This window comes from Giraffa tippelskirchi, chromosome 8 (genome assembly GCF_054371585.1).
Source record: "Giraffa tippelskirchi isolate mGirTip1 chromosome 8, T2T-mGirTip1v1.2.pri, whole genome shotgun sequence".
In the NCBI taxonomy this organism is placed as follows: domain Eukaryota; kingdom Metazoa; phylum Chordata; class Mammalia; order Artiodactyla; family Giraffidae; genus Giraffa; species Giraffa tippelskirchi.
In genome coordinates, this window is record NC_137282.1 from 10,049,107 (window position 1) to 10,064,197 (window position 15,091).

General features: G+C 38.6%; 1 protein-coding gene across 21 annotated transcripts in view; it reads right to left on the reverse strand.

The window, feature by feature from the left end:
* Window positions 1–3,811: 3,811 nt before the first annotated feature.
* LOC145518870 (A disintegrin and metallopeptidase domain 3-like) overlaps window positions 3,812–15,091 on the reverse strand; it is a 112,514-nt gene continuing 101,234 nt past the window's right edge. For all 21 annotated transcript variants that reach the window (XR_014063394.1, XR_014063393.1, XR_014063391.1 and 18 more), the window contains 3 exons: window positions 10,771–10,939; window positions 7,829–7,879; window positions 3,812–3,983 (listed from right to left, as the gene is read on the reverse strand). Coding sequence is in view for 11 of the 21 variants with exons in the window: in XM_081523990.1 (XP_081380116.1) it covers window positions 7,831–7,879; window positions 10,771–10,939 (218 nt within the window). In the remaining 10 variants the exon portion in view is untranslated. The remainder of the gene's footprint in view (window positions 3,984–7,828; window positions 7,880–10,770; window positions 10,940–15,091) is intronic.

Consider the following 15,091-nt stretch of genomic DNA (forward strand, 5'->3'; position numbering starts at 1 on the left):
GAGCATGCTTGTCGTACCTGGCTTGAAAAGTAGAATTGGATGTAGTATAGGGGAATGACATTTTAAAACTTAATTTCTGTGTTTTAGATATAATACTTCATGGGTCCCTGAGTCCTGAGAATTCTCATTTTCCCTTCCCAGAGAATGGTTCTCCAAGTGTTCATTTAGAGCAAAGAAGGGGCATTCTCAGATTGAGAAGTACCAGGCTAAGAAACAGGTTTTTAAACAAACTTCTACTAGATTCACATTTATTTCTATTACCAATGTAATAAATGTGGCAAATCCTTGAACATTTTATGGTTCTCCAAGTTTTTTGACTGCTTCTACAGGCTCCTGATCCAAACTTTTGCATTTACTAAATCATTTATCAATTTTCCAGCTTTCAAATTTTGGTCCTTTTGTCTTCATTTTTTTTTTTTTTTTCTGTCCGTGAGGTTTTTGCTTTTATATAAACATCTTTGTCATCAAGAATATGAAAAGATATCCATAGAATGGTAGAAAAAATATATGTACACAATATTTATATAGTATACAGAATATTTTAAAAACCTGTAACAATTAAACAACCCTACTAAAAATGCTTAAAGGAATAAATAGATAATTTTCCAGAGAAGATATAAAAATGCCTAACTATGCACATGAATAGGTGCTCAGCATTTACTCATTAGGGAAACGCTAATCAGAACCATGTTCTGTGCTTAGTTGCTCAGTCATGTCCACTCTTTGCAATCCCATGGACTGTAGCTGGCCAGGCACCTCTGTCCATGGGGATTCTCCCAGCAAGAGTACTGGAGTGGGTAACCTTGTCCTCTTCCAGGGGATCTTCCCAAGGGATCAAACTCAAGTTTCCGCATTGCAGTCAGATTCTTTACCATCTAAATCACCAGGGAAGCCCAAGAATACTGGAATTGGTAGCCTATCCCTTCTCCAGGGGATCTTCCCAACCCAGGAATCGAACGGGGGTCTCGTGCATTGCAGACGGATTCTTGCAGGGAAGCCCAATGGGAACCATATGAGGTACCAATCCACATCCACCAGAATAGCTATAATAAAAAAAAAAAAAGCAGCATGTGTTGGCTAGCTTGAGACCCTCATACAGTGCCATTGGGGATGTAAAATGGTTCAGCCACAGTGGGAAAGTGTTTGAGTGTTCCTCAAAAAGTTAAATATGGAATTACCACGCAACCCAACAATTCCAAGTATAACCTCAAAAGAATCAAAAACAGGTACTCAGACATATGGCTTCCTAGGGGGCTCAGTGGTAAAGAATCCACCTGCCAGTACAGGAAACCTGGGTTTGATCCCTGGGTCAGGAAGATCCCCTGGAGGAGGAAATGACAACACACTCCAGTATTCTTGCCTGGAAAATCCCATGGACAGAGAATCCCGGTAGGCTACAGTCCATGGAGTCGCAAAGAGCTGGACACGACTAAGCAAATGAACACAGCAAGCTAGGACTCACTCAAACATATACATATAAACCCATATTCACAGCAGCACTGTTCACAATAGCTAGAAGATGGAGACCATTCAAATGTCTATCAGAGTACAAACCAATAAACTAATTATGACATATATATGTGGTATAAGGGGAGCATTAATCAATCATAAAAATAAATGAAAATTCTGATACATGCTCTGAAGTGGGTGAACCTCTAAAACATTATGCTAAGTGAAAGAAACCAGACACAAATGATATTTTAATTCTATTTTTATTATTTATCTATAATAACTTTATTAATAGAAACAGAACGCAGATTAGTGTCTGCCAGGTGCTATTAACAGTAGGAGGACAAAATGGGATGAGATTGTTTAATAGGTTTGGGGTTTTGTTTTGGAATGATGGAAATGTTTTGGAACTTTATAGAAGTAGCAGTTGTACAACACTGTGAATGTCCTAGGTGTCCCAGAATTGGCTACTCAGAAATGATTAATCTTATTCTATGTGAATTTCACCTTAATAAAAAACAAACAACCAACAATTGAGTGTACAAGTTGCCTCATATCTGCACACAGTCAGAATAGTCTTCTGAACTGGGAATGAAAATAACAGATGGACCACAGTTTATTGATGTGATTTAGTTATTGGTACATATTTTCAAGCATCTATTTCTTTTTATTAGTAACTACATGATAGTTGCAACAGTATGACAACAACAATTAATCCTTTTAACCAGGAAAATTGTATTTTTGGAATAAGGCAGTATAATTGTGTCATGAAAGTCTGTCACATTTTGTCAAATGACTTTTTTGCATCATTGAGATGATCATGTGATTCTTTTCCTTCATTCCATTAATGTATTGTACTATACTGATTGCTTTTGTATGTTAAACTCCATGATGGACTTTATAACTATATTTGCTACAAACTCTACAGGAAACAAACCAATAACGTATTTCTTTTAGTATCCATCCCTTCATTTATCCTATTGTTTGCAAACAAAAATGGATCGTTTCTAATGAGGTGGATGAGACTCTAATTTGGAGTCTATTATACAGAGTGAAGTAAGAAAGAGAAAGGCAAATGCTATACATTAACGCACATATATGGAATTGAGAAAGATGGTACCAATGATCCTACATGCAGGGCATCAAAAGAGACACAGACATATAGAACAGACTTTTGTACTCAGTGGGAGAAAGCGAGGGTGGGATGACTTGAGAGAATAGCACTGAAACATGTACATTATCATATGTAAACTGGATGACCAGTGCAAATTCGATGCATGAATCAGGGTGCCCAAAGCCGGTGCTCTGGGACATCCCAGAGGAATAGGGTGGGGAGGAAGGTGGAAGGAAGGTGAAGGATGAGGTGGGGGGGCACATATATACCTCTGGCTGATTCATGTTGGTGTATGGCAAAAACCATCACAATATTGTAATTATCCTCCAATTAAAATAAATAATATTTTTTAAAGTGTATACTTTGCCTTCCACATTCTGCACATCATATGGTGGTACCACCATATGCCATTATTTGAGGCAGAAATCCTTTTCAACAACAAAATACACCTGTACCTTACTGGTACTGGTAAAAATAAAATGTAAAAAATATGTTCTTTGCATTATGGCTAAATGCTCTTTAAATTACCTCAAGGTCTCATAATACACTTATGAAGTAGATATAGTTCTATTTTACTCATTTTATAGTTAGGGAAACTAAAGAACTTAGGTTTATTTTGGTACAGAGCTTGTAAGTGATAGAGACTTGGGAGCATCACCTTGCTCAACACTTTTCAGCTTTTTCACCATTATTACACATACTAATCCACTTTTCAGTACCCAGATATCTTCTAAATTTTCTAATTAATTCTAAGAATTTGTATGCAAAATTGTAATAGGGAAGAATACATCTGACTATGGGTTAGACCTGTTACTTTTACTTTAAACTTCATGTTCTGTTGTCTGTAGCCTGAAATATACAAGATAGTTTATTCTTAAGGCTCCGACCTTTAAGAGTCCATTCATATATGGATAAAAATTTGCAGAACAAACAACAACATTTGTCTTGGTGGAGATTTACAGGAATATCCTCACCTGACCTAGGTGGGTAGCTGCAAGAATAAAACATTCCAATGCCAAAAAGTTTTCAACAATCAACCTCTCTCACCTTGCCTTTAAAAGTGCTTTGCTGAAACCTTCTGAGTAGTTCAGAGTTTTATGGGTCAGGAGCCACCCTTCTCCTTGCATTACCCTGCAATAAACCTTTCTCTGATCCAAACTCCTCTGACGTTTTGCTTTGCTTGGCCTCATTGTGCATCTGGCATATGAAAATGGGTCTGAAAACAGAATCAAAAGACACAAGCCTACATACTCGCACTCACAGGATTTATTTTCGCTTTGTGAGACCGAAGTTTTAAGCCATCACAAAAGGGCAGAAAAGCAGATTTTTTCCTTCTTGAATCAGGCCAGTTAATGGTGAGTTTCTTGGTATTATCTTTTCTCCACGGTATGGCTTTTGACAATATTGCTTAGCCACAATTCTAAAAGAAACACAGGAAAATTGAAATGCTACATTTTAATTGTTAATAGATTTCAAATTGTTAATAAAAGCTGTGTATTTTTTACTATACTGCTACAGGTATTTTAATAAATTAGTATAATAAGACAGTTTATATTGTCACAATCTATGCCTGTGCTCCACAGTTCTTAAACCCAAGTTTTTTTTGTTTGTTTGTTTTAATTTTTTCCTGAATCATTGGTGATAGCCACATTAAAAGGCAATGCTGCAAACTGGTATATCTATGTATGTGTGTGTGTGTATATATATATATATATATATATATATATATATACACACATTGGTCAAAGAAAATCATGTACAAGGAAACAGAGAGGAAAAGAGCAATGCTTTTTGTGATGAAGGAAATAATTACTACTTTGTCTATTTTAATCTACAGAGGAAGAGAACTTTCAACAGTCCTCTGTGCATTGCTGATAGGGTCCTACACAAACTCCTTCTTCACCCCCTTCCACTTCAGCACTTCAAAACCAAACTGGCTGTCACCTGCTGTACAGTATGTCAGTAGTAAAATGTATCATTATCCATTGTGTCAGAATGCTTATGTCTTTTGTTGTTGCTGTTCAGACTCTTTGCCACCTCATGGACTGCAGCATGCCAGGGTTCCCTGTCCTTCACTGTCTCCTGAAATGGTGCTCGCCTTTTTTATTGTCCAACTCTCACATCTGTACATGACTACCAAAAAAACCATAACGTTGACTATATGGACCTTTGTCGCCAAAGTGATGTTTTTGCTTTTTAATACACTGTGTAGGTTTGTCATAGCTTTCCTTCCAAGCAGCAAACGTTTTTAAAAATTTTTAAGTCTTTGCAGTTCTCTTTTATTCTAACCCAAATCCATCCATCCAGGCAGCACTTCAATCAAGGCTATCCCTGTTAGGTCTCTAAAACTTGTTATTCTTTCCTTATCATCCAATCCTGGCCTCATCACACTTTTACTATGCATTCCATTTCATTCGTTTCCAGTTCTGCCTGAAAATGACTGCATTTTCTCCTTATTTATCCCTGGGAAACTGGTAAAAAAAAGTGGACCATATCATGTGAAATCTCTACCTTACCACTTCAAAAATACTTCAATGATATTTGCATTCATATATGAGAAAATGTAACCTTTCTGTGATGGCATATCAGATACCTGTCTTGGCTCATGCAGATCTTCTCTTTCATAATCCATAAATCGTAAAGTGAATTGTTTAGTATATTAAGAGCACGCATTTAGGAACTGAGAGCTCTAGGTTAACTATGTAGCCTTGCTGTCTTCCTGCTCTAAAAGCAATGAACATCACTTAAGCGCTGTTTCTTACGCTCTACGTCCAAACTGTCTGAACTCTGTTGGTTCACGTTCAAAATGTATTCCTAAGACCATCTTTACTCTCCCTGGTCTGAAGTAACATCCTTTCTCTCCTGGATCAGTCCTGAGGTTTTTTTCCTTAAATCACTCACGTGCTTGAAAAGCTCCTACCCGGGTGCATATATGGGGATAGCCCTGCCAGCTCAATGCCTGGGTGAGAGAGAGGTGGTTTACAGCTGCAGGGGAGCTGTGCATCTTTACCTGTGGGAAGCTCTCTCTTTACCTGTGGAAGAACCTGAGTACCTAGCTTCTCTTTTGGCTGAGATAAGGGCAGTGGGATTTATGGTGCATTGTTTACAATTTAAAATAAAGAACCTCTGACCTTGTGCCTGAGGTGTCTCTCTGGCCCCCCGTGTATGCCTGCATTCCTCTGTTGCTGCCCTGCATCCTTTGCATTTAAATATAAGCCTTCTATGAGTTGACTTTGTGATGTCAGGTGCCTCCTTTCCAATGTCTAAACCGGGTAATTATTTGTACCTCTTCCAATTGTTTGCTGATATATCACTTGCTTAAAGAGGCCTACTCAGTCCTCCATATTTAAAATTGCTCCCCAGTTCCTCCTTCTCTCATCTTTTCCATATAATGAGTTACTGTTGTATCGTAACTCATTCAATACATATTGAATGAGCTCAGCATCGGAAAGTTCAATGCACTTTCCAACCAACTTATAAGATGTGCTTATGGAATGAATGTGTCAAATTCTGGAGGTAAGTCCTTAATATAACTATAACGTACTGCTGGCAGGGAAAGGCTATGAGAAATAGACAAATTGCAAATGAAAGCATGAGATTGAAGTTATGACTTAAGAGCTGGGGGGATAACCAAACAAAACAGGGAGACAGTGTGCTCAGTGTATCTCTCTAGGAGAAAATGACTGAAGTTGTGTGGCGGTGAGGAGTGCAGGTGAAGGCGCTCAGCCTGATGATGAAACTATGATTGCAGGACACGAGAAGAAGACAGCCAAGGGCCGAAATGTTCACCTTAAGATGCGGACTTTTAGTAAAAGTGATCAGAGAAGAGGTAGAGGAAGGGTGGCCTAGGCAGAAATAATACTACTTTATATTGACGATGCGAGTTATAAATGTCTTATTTGTAGCAGAAAAGGAGACAGAATCCACTGACTTTATTCTCCATCACAGTCAGACATGGCAGGTAAGTAAATAGAAGCCTCTTGATCTCATGCTTGAATGAGTTTTTAATTTTTTCCATTACTCCCAGTGATAAGTCTAATATGTGAAAAATATGATTTCTTTACACACTTGAGTTAGCAACTTGAACAATATATACAGAAGCCTTCATTATCCCATCCTATAGTAAAGACTTGCTCCTCTGCCTTGGAGGCTGAGTACACTTAAGCATTTGCCTGGCATCTACTAGGTCCTCAATAAATGTAAATTTCATTCCTAATCCTCAGTCTTAAATCAGAAAATATGTGGGAAAATTGTGGAGTTCTTAAGAGTTTCAACCCTGGAGTCTGATTATCTTAAATTTGGACTCAAAAACTCTTTAACATTCTATACATGTGAGGGATAATTTACATTCTTTATGTCTGTTTCCTTATTTCTAAAACAAGAGGCTTCCCAGGTGGCACCAGTAGTAAAGAATCCACCGACCAATGCAGGAGACACAGGAGACGCTGTTTTGATCCCTGCATCAGGAAGATCCTCTGGAGAAGGAAATGGCAACCCACTCCAGTGTTCTTGCCTGGATAATCCAATGGACAGAGGAGCCTGGTGGGCTACACTCCATGGGGTCGCAAAGAGTCAGACACAACTGAACACACACACAAAATAAAGAGAACAATAGCCAGGTAGTTAATGAGGAAGAAATACGTGTGTTGGGAGACAAGCTGTGTAAACCTCTCATTCAGACAATTTGTGTAAACCTCTTAAATCTACGAATCAAATGCATGATTACTCATAAATATTTTAAGAACACATGTGAAATCTCTTTTAAGTCATTTCTTTTTACAAAAACTGTTGGTTTATAAATCTGTGGCTAGTGTGAGTTAACGGGCTTCCCAGGTGGCACTAGTGGTAAAGAATCCGCCTGCCAGTGCAGGAGATGTTAAGAGATGCGGGTTCAGTCCCTGGGTCGGAAAGATTCTCTGGAGGAGGGCATGAAAACCCACACCAGTATTTTTGCCTGGAAAATCCCATGGAGAGAGGAGCCTGGTGGGTTACAGTCCATGGGGTCACAAAGAGTCATACATGATTGAAGCGATTTAGCACACAGCCATGCAGTGTGAGTTAACATTAAATGTTTCCAGATTAGTACAAAATAAAATTAACATCAAATGCTTTGTTTTGATCTTTGTTTTAATATATGACACTAACAAATATAAATGATGAAATATGGAAATAATATCTTTCTTATACTGAGGTACTGTTAAAATATTTTAAAAAATATTTAATGAATTATACCATTTTGTCAAAAATTTGATTCTTTTACTTTACCTTTAACTGTAAGACTGGTTGCTGTTACTACTGTTGTCTTCTGATAGAGATCTGTATGAAAGAAAGAGAATTATTTTTAAGGGTTAAGTGAAAGTGAAAGTAGCTCAGTTGTCTCCAACTCTTTGCAAGTCCTTGGACTATACAGCTCACGAAATTCCCAGGCCAGAATATTGGAGTTGGTAGCATTGCCTCCTCCAGGGGATCTTTCCAACCCAGGTATGGAAACCAGGTCTCCCACATTGCAGGCAGATTCTTTACCAGCTGAGCCACCAGGGAAGCCCAAGAATACTGGAGTGGGTAGCCTATCCCTTCTCTAGAGGATTGTCCCTACCCAGAAATCAAATCAGGGTCTCCTGCGTTGCAGGCAGATTTTTTACCAGCTGAGCTACCAGGGAAGCCCCTTTTAAGGGGTAGAAAACACTCTAATTTTTAAGTCAAGAAAATCAAACAGCTAGATTTGTACTGATTACTCAATTATTACGTACCAATACGTACCACTTTGCTTCCTATACCCCACTCAGGGATCATATACTCTAGCCTTTGGTTTTTTTCCCTAACGTTAGCCTAACTTTTAAATGTGTTAAGCTTTTCTGAAATTTCAAACTTAAAGTTTGTCTATTACTTTTCTCTATTTTGCCTACATGGAATACAGGATGAAGTATTAATGTATCTATGATAATGCTTCTCCAAAGTTAAACAGATAATTTACATGTGAATTCTTATATTATCATAACTTCAGTTATATTATTTCTATCCAATAACTATGCGAGTAGTTATCTCACTTCTGTCAATGAGGTCCTTAATGAGGCTTCTCTTTCAGTTATGTCTGGTTACACTTTGTGGTGTTCACACAGCCTCCACTTTTCCTTTGGCTCCTATGCACACTCAGTTCCTACTGAAGAAGAATGTCATGGGGTAAAGTTGCCTTCTAATGGCTGCAATCCTTTGGCCACAGATGATAAAATCAGGTTTGAAGACCTCATCTGGGATTATAAATCCTGACAGAACACTTGCTTAAATTAGATACACTTGCATAGCTATTTCCTTCTGTCTCTTGATGAACTGAACTAGCAGGCACTGGTTTTGAGAGATTATTGGGAATTTACTTGCAAATGAATCTAGAAAGAGTTGAGAGAGGTACTCTGCGCCATGTGTAGGCAGAGCAGTTATTTTGGAGAGAATGGACATAGACAAGAAGAGATGATGTCAATCAGAAAGACTTTGGGTGATGGAGAGGGTGACCGAGTTCACAACCATCTAGCTCCTCGCACTCTTTTGTGTTTCAGCTCTACATTATTTCTTGCCCTTACAGCCCTGAAACCATAGACCGATGCCCTAAAATTCAGGCTGTCATGAGCAGATTTTGTTATTTATGATCAATGATACCTTACTATGCCATCTCTTCCGAAAGTCTGGTTGAGTTCTTGCAACTATTCAGATTTTTCCAAGGTTTCTTAAGTAAGATCCCAGGAAGATATATGCCAGGTATCATTCAATTGAATGGTTATGTAAATGTCCATGTGAATTATGCTAAATACTACCCTGAATTTACTGGTCCATAAGTAAAATTAAGTAACTTGGAAAGTAGAGATGTTGATAGCAATTTTATAATATTATTTTACCTCTGATAAACAAGTGAGAAACAAAAATGATTTCCTTTACAGTGAAGAAACAAGACACACTTTACCCTTACCTCTGCATTCTCATCTTCCTAAATAGTCACTAAGCAAATTGTGGCTTTTATTGGTGTTACAGTAAAGAAAAAAGCTGCGTGAAAGTGAAATAAGTCAGACAGAGACAAGTATGATCCCACTTACACGTGGAATGTAAAAATAAACAGCAAAAAAACACCCTCATAGATACAGAGATGAGACTGGTGGTTGTCAGATTAATAGGTAGGGGGGTTGGTGAGCAAACTAGGTAAAGAGGGCCAAAAGGTACAAACTTCCAGTTAAAAAATAAGTATGTCATGGGGATGTAATGTACAGCTGCTGATTACAGTCAATAATAATGAACTGTATTTTTGAAACTTGCTGAAACAGTAGATCTTAAAAGTCCTCATCAGGCTGCTGCTGCTGCTGCTAAGTCGCTTCAGTCGTGTCCGAGTCTGTGCGACCCCATAGATGGCAGCCCACCAGGCTCCCGCGTCCCTGGGATTCTCCAGGCAAGAACACTGGAATGGGTTGCCATTTCCTTCTCCAATGCATGAAAGTGAAAAGTGAAAGGGAAGTCACTCATCAGGAGAAAATCTAATTTTTGTAATTATGTAACAAAGTTTAACTAGACTTACTGTGGTGATCATTCTGCAATATGTACAAATATCAAAGCATTATGCTGTGCACAAGACTCTAATAAAATGTCTTACGTAAATTATACCTCATTTAAAAAAAAAGACCTAAATAGACTCTAATCTGCAGAAAAAAAAGGAAATGCTGAGTAAATGCCTTAATTCTAATTTTAGAGACACATGGGCGATACTATTCTCTGTAACATGTACCCTGTCCTATATGTGTCCTCCTTCACTGTAACCAGCTTATATTTTCTCACCTGCTCCATCTCTATCCATCGTCACCTGCCCTATATCCGATGCTTCCTTGCCTCTATTAATCTTGGCACAAGTGAATGTCAAAGCAAGACGATAGGGTTGCTTGGGAAGTAGACAGACCTTCTAAAGCAATTACAGCCAACATAGCTTTCTATTCGGAAGGCACTGAGGTTTTACTGAGTAACCTCAGTTGTTCTTTGGCCTATATGGACATGAAGGATACTCACCTGCCTGAAATCTGAAAAAAAAAAGCCTGGTACATTTATAAACATTTGGTAGATATCTAAACATTAACCCAATCCATCCAAGAGTCCCCACTCATAATATTCTGAATAATATTTGAACTTTCCCATAGAGCACCTTTAATATTAAATACAAAAAGAATGAGTTTACTTACTCTTCACTTACTGTATCCTCTTTATTCTGAAATATCTTCAATTTATTCTGCTTAAAAGCGATAATGGCACCCAAAATGAGGAAAGGTAGGAAAACATAAAAACTGATCCTGAGGCCATTTTTTCGAGAAGCACCATGTTGTTCTGATATCAAGGAGTTTGCAGTCTTCCCTGAAAACATAAGAGTACCTTTTAACTCTTTCAAATATGATATTCAAAGCATTTTAGTAACTCGAATCACAAAAACTTAGGATTCATATAACACAATCATGCAATGAATAGTCTTAAATTTGAAAATGTTTTCCAAAATTCCAGCAGCTCTTACGGGAGCGAGAATAGAAAAGAAATATTAGAGTTTGAGCAGCGTTGGTATAAAGAGCACCAAGAAGATCCCAATTTCTCCACAAATCCCCATAAGTGCGGTAAAGAATCGGCCCGCGATGGAGGAGACGCAGGACATGTAGGTTCGATCCCTGGGCTGGGAAGATCCCCTGGAAGAGGGCATGGCGACTCCAGGATTCTTGCCTGGAGAATCCCACGGACAGAGGAGCCTGGTGGGCAACAGTCCATAGAGTAGCAAAGAGTCGGACACGACTGAAGGGACTTAGCATGCACGGCACTCACTAGTACTTGTTGCCTGTGTTTTTATTATAATAGTCATCCTAATGAATGTGAAGTATTTTCTCATTGGGGTTTTGATTTGCATTTTCCTAAGATATTTGAACATCGTTTCATGGGCTTCTTGGCCATTGATACATCTTCTATGGAAATGAGTTTATTTAAATCCCTTCCCATTTTTAATTGGGTTATTTGTCTTTTTATTATGGACTTGTAAGTGTACTTTATGTATTCTGGGTACAAGTAACATACTTGATATATAATATTTACAAATATTTTTTTCTGTTCTGTAGTTTGTCCTTCACTTTCTTGGTTGTATCATTTACAGAACAAAAGTTCTTAATTTTGATGAAATTCAGTCTGCTGTTTCTTTCTTTTCTTGTGCTTTGTCTTTGGTAACACAGCCTATGCCAAGGTCACAAATATTTAACTAATAAGTATGCTAAGTGTTTTATCACTTTAGTTCTACATTTAGATCTATGATCCAATTTCAGTTAATTTTTGTGAATTCTGTGAAACAGTCATATAATTTCATTTCCATGTTGATATCTACTTGCCCCAACACAATTGTTTCGAAAGATCATCCTTTCTCCTTTGGATTGTTTGGTATCTTTGTCAAAAACCAATGATTATAAGCATGAAGCTTTGTTTAGCACTCTCTCTTCTATTTCATTGAACTAAATGTCTATCCTTATTCCTGGGACAGTACTACACTGCCTTGATTATTTTAGCATTGTAAATCATTTTGGAATTATGTTTTCAGTTTCAAGTTTTCTTGAAAACTATGTTTTCAAGATTGTTTTTAGTATTCTGTGTTGCTTGAATTTCTGTAAGACTTTTAAGATCAGCTTGTCCACTTCTGCAAAAGAGACAGCTTAGATTTGTTAAAGATTCTGTTGAGTTTGCAGATCAATTTAGATACTATTCCTGTATTAACAATATTGAGTATTCCAATACATTAACAAGAGATGCCTTTACATTTATGCATATCAGTCTCTCAATAATAGTTTTAGCACTCAGTGTATATCTTACACTCCTTATTGTAAAATTATGTTTAAACATTGTCTTATTTTTGGTGATGTCATAAAATGGAATTTTTGTCTGACAATTGTGCTTTATTGTAGTAAAAAATATCAACACATAAAATTTGTTAAAAATTTTGAGTGAACAGTCAGTGGTATTAAGGTACATTCACATCTTTTTGCATCTATTATCACCATCAAACTCCAGAAGATTTTCCTACTCCCCATGGGAAAATTAACAAGATGGCGCCAGTCAGGCTCTTTTGCCCCACGCTCTCATGTCCGCTCTCCCCCTGTTCTGTAAACAATGACTTTGCATGGTTATGTAACAGCTAAGATTATGTATAGCACTGCACATGTATGTCACTAGGTACTAACTTGGCCATGGGCTACTTTGTGCAGTATGCCTATATGAGCATCACCTGGAAAGGCTCTACTGCTGGACTGGGGCTACACTGGGGCAGCATATACTTATGTTGTGTAAGGTTATGTTATGGCTACATTATGGTTTTGTTGAGACTGCTGCTATGGTTGCTGCATCAGCCAAGAGAGAGGCTATGTTACGGCCACCATGCCCACCAGCAGAGAATAAATGTGTCTGCATTTCCTACGGCTCCTTGCATCTTCATCCAACCTCTTAGCTAAAGCCTTGCCTATGCCTGGGTTTCCCTTGTGGCTAAGCTGGTAAAGAATCCGCCTGTAATGCAGGAGACCTGGGTTCGATCCCTGGGTTGGGAAGATCCCCTGAGAAGGGAAAGGCTACCCACTCCAGTATTCTGGCCTGGAGAATTCCATGGACTGTATAGTCCATGGGCTCGCAAAGAGTTAGACACGACTAAGCGATTTTCACTTTCACTTTGCCTACGCGGGAGTTCAGCAAACAGTGTAGACAGTGTGAACAGGATCAGTAATACACTCCCAAACTGAAATTATCCTTTAAACATTAACTTACCATTCTCCGCCCCTCCAGCCCCTGACAGCTACCTTTCTACTATGTGCCTATGAAATGAAGTCTACAGCTACCTCATAAAAGCAGAATCATCCAATGTGACTATCTCATTTTAGTTAACATAGGTTTTCAAGTTTTATCCATATTGTATCATGTGTCAGAATTTCATTTAAAATCTAAATAATTTTCCATGGTATATGGTATGTGTATATATATATATGTATCACAGTATGTGTATCCTATTGATGGACATTCCAGTGTTTCCAGCTTTTGGCTATTTGTGAACAGTTCTACTAAGAACTTCACTTCACTTCAGTCGCTCAGTCGTGTCCGACTCTTTGTGACCCCATGAACCGCAGCACACCAGGACTCTCTGTCCATCACCAACTCCCAGAGTCCACCCAGACCCATGTCCATTGAGACAGTGATGCCATCCAACCATCTCATCCTCTGTTGTCCCCTTCTTCTCCAGCCCTCAATCTTTCACAGCATCAGGGTCTTTTCAAGTGAGTCAGCTCTTCGCATCAGGTGGCCAAAGTAATCGAGTTTCAGCCTCCACATCAGTCCTATCACTGAACACCCAGGACTGATCTATAGGATGGACTGGTTGGATCTCCTTGCAGTCCAAGGGACACTCGAGAGTCTTTTCCAACACCACAGTTCAAAAGCATCAATTCCTCAGTGCTCAGCTTTCTTTATAGTCCAACTCTCACATCCATACATGACCACTGGAAAAACTATAGCCTTGACTAGACGGACATTTGTTGACAAAGTAATGTCTCTGCTCTTCAGTATGCCGTCTAGGTTGGTCATAACTTTCCTTCCAAGGAGTAAGCGTCTTTTAATTTCATGGTTGCAGCCACCATCTGCAGTGAGTTTGGAGCTCAGAAAAATAAAGTCTGACACTGTTTCCCCATTTATTTGCCATGAAGTGATGGGACCGGATGCCATGATCTTAGTTTTCTGAATGTTGAGTTTAAGCCAACATTTTCACTCTCCTCTTTCACTTTCATCAAGAGGCTCTTTACTTCTTCTTCACTTTCTGCCATAAGGGTGGTGTCATCTGCATATCTGAGGTTATTGATATTTCTCCCGGCAATCTTGATTCCAGCTTGTGCTCCATCCAGTCCAGCATTTCTCATGATGTACTGTGCAAATAAGTTAAATAAGCAGGGTGACAATATACAGCCTTGACGTACTCCTTTTCCTATTTGGAACCAGTCTGTTGTTCCATGTCCAGTTCTAGTTGTTGCTTCCTGACCTGCATACAGGTTTCTCAAGAGGCAGGGCAGGTGGTCTGTTATTCCCATATCTTTCAGAATTTTCCACAGTTTATTGTGATCCACACAGGCTTTGGCATAGTCAATAAAGCAGAAATAGATGTTTTTCTGGAACTCTCTTGCTTTTCCGATGATCCAGTGGATGTTGGCAATTTGATCTCTGGTTCCTCTGCCTTTTCTAAAACAAGCTTGAACATCTGGACGTTCACGATTCATGTATTGCTGAAGCTTGGCTTGGAGAATTTTAAGCATTACTTTACTAGCGTGTGAGATGAGAGCAATTGTGCAGTAGTTTGAGCATTCTTTGGCAGTGCCTTTCTTTGGGATTGGAATGAAAACTGACCTTTTCCAGTCCTGTGGCCACTGCTGAGTTTTCCAAATTTGCTGGCATATTGAGTGCAGCATTTTCACAGCATCATCTTTCAGGTTTTGAAATAGCTCAACTGGAATTCCA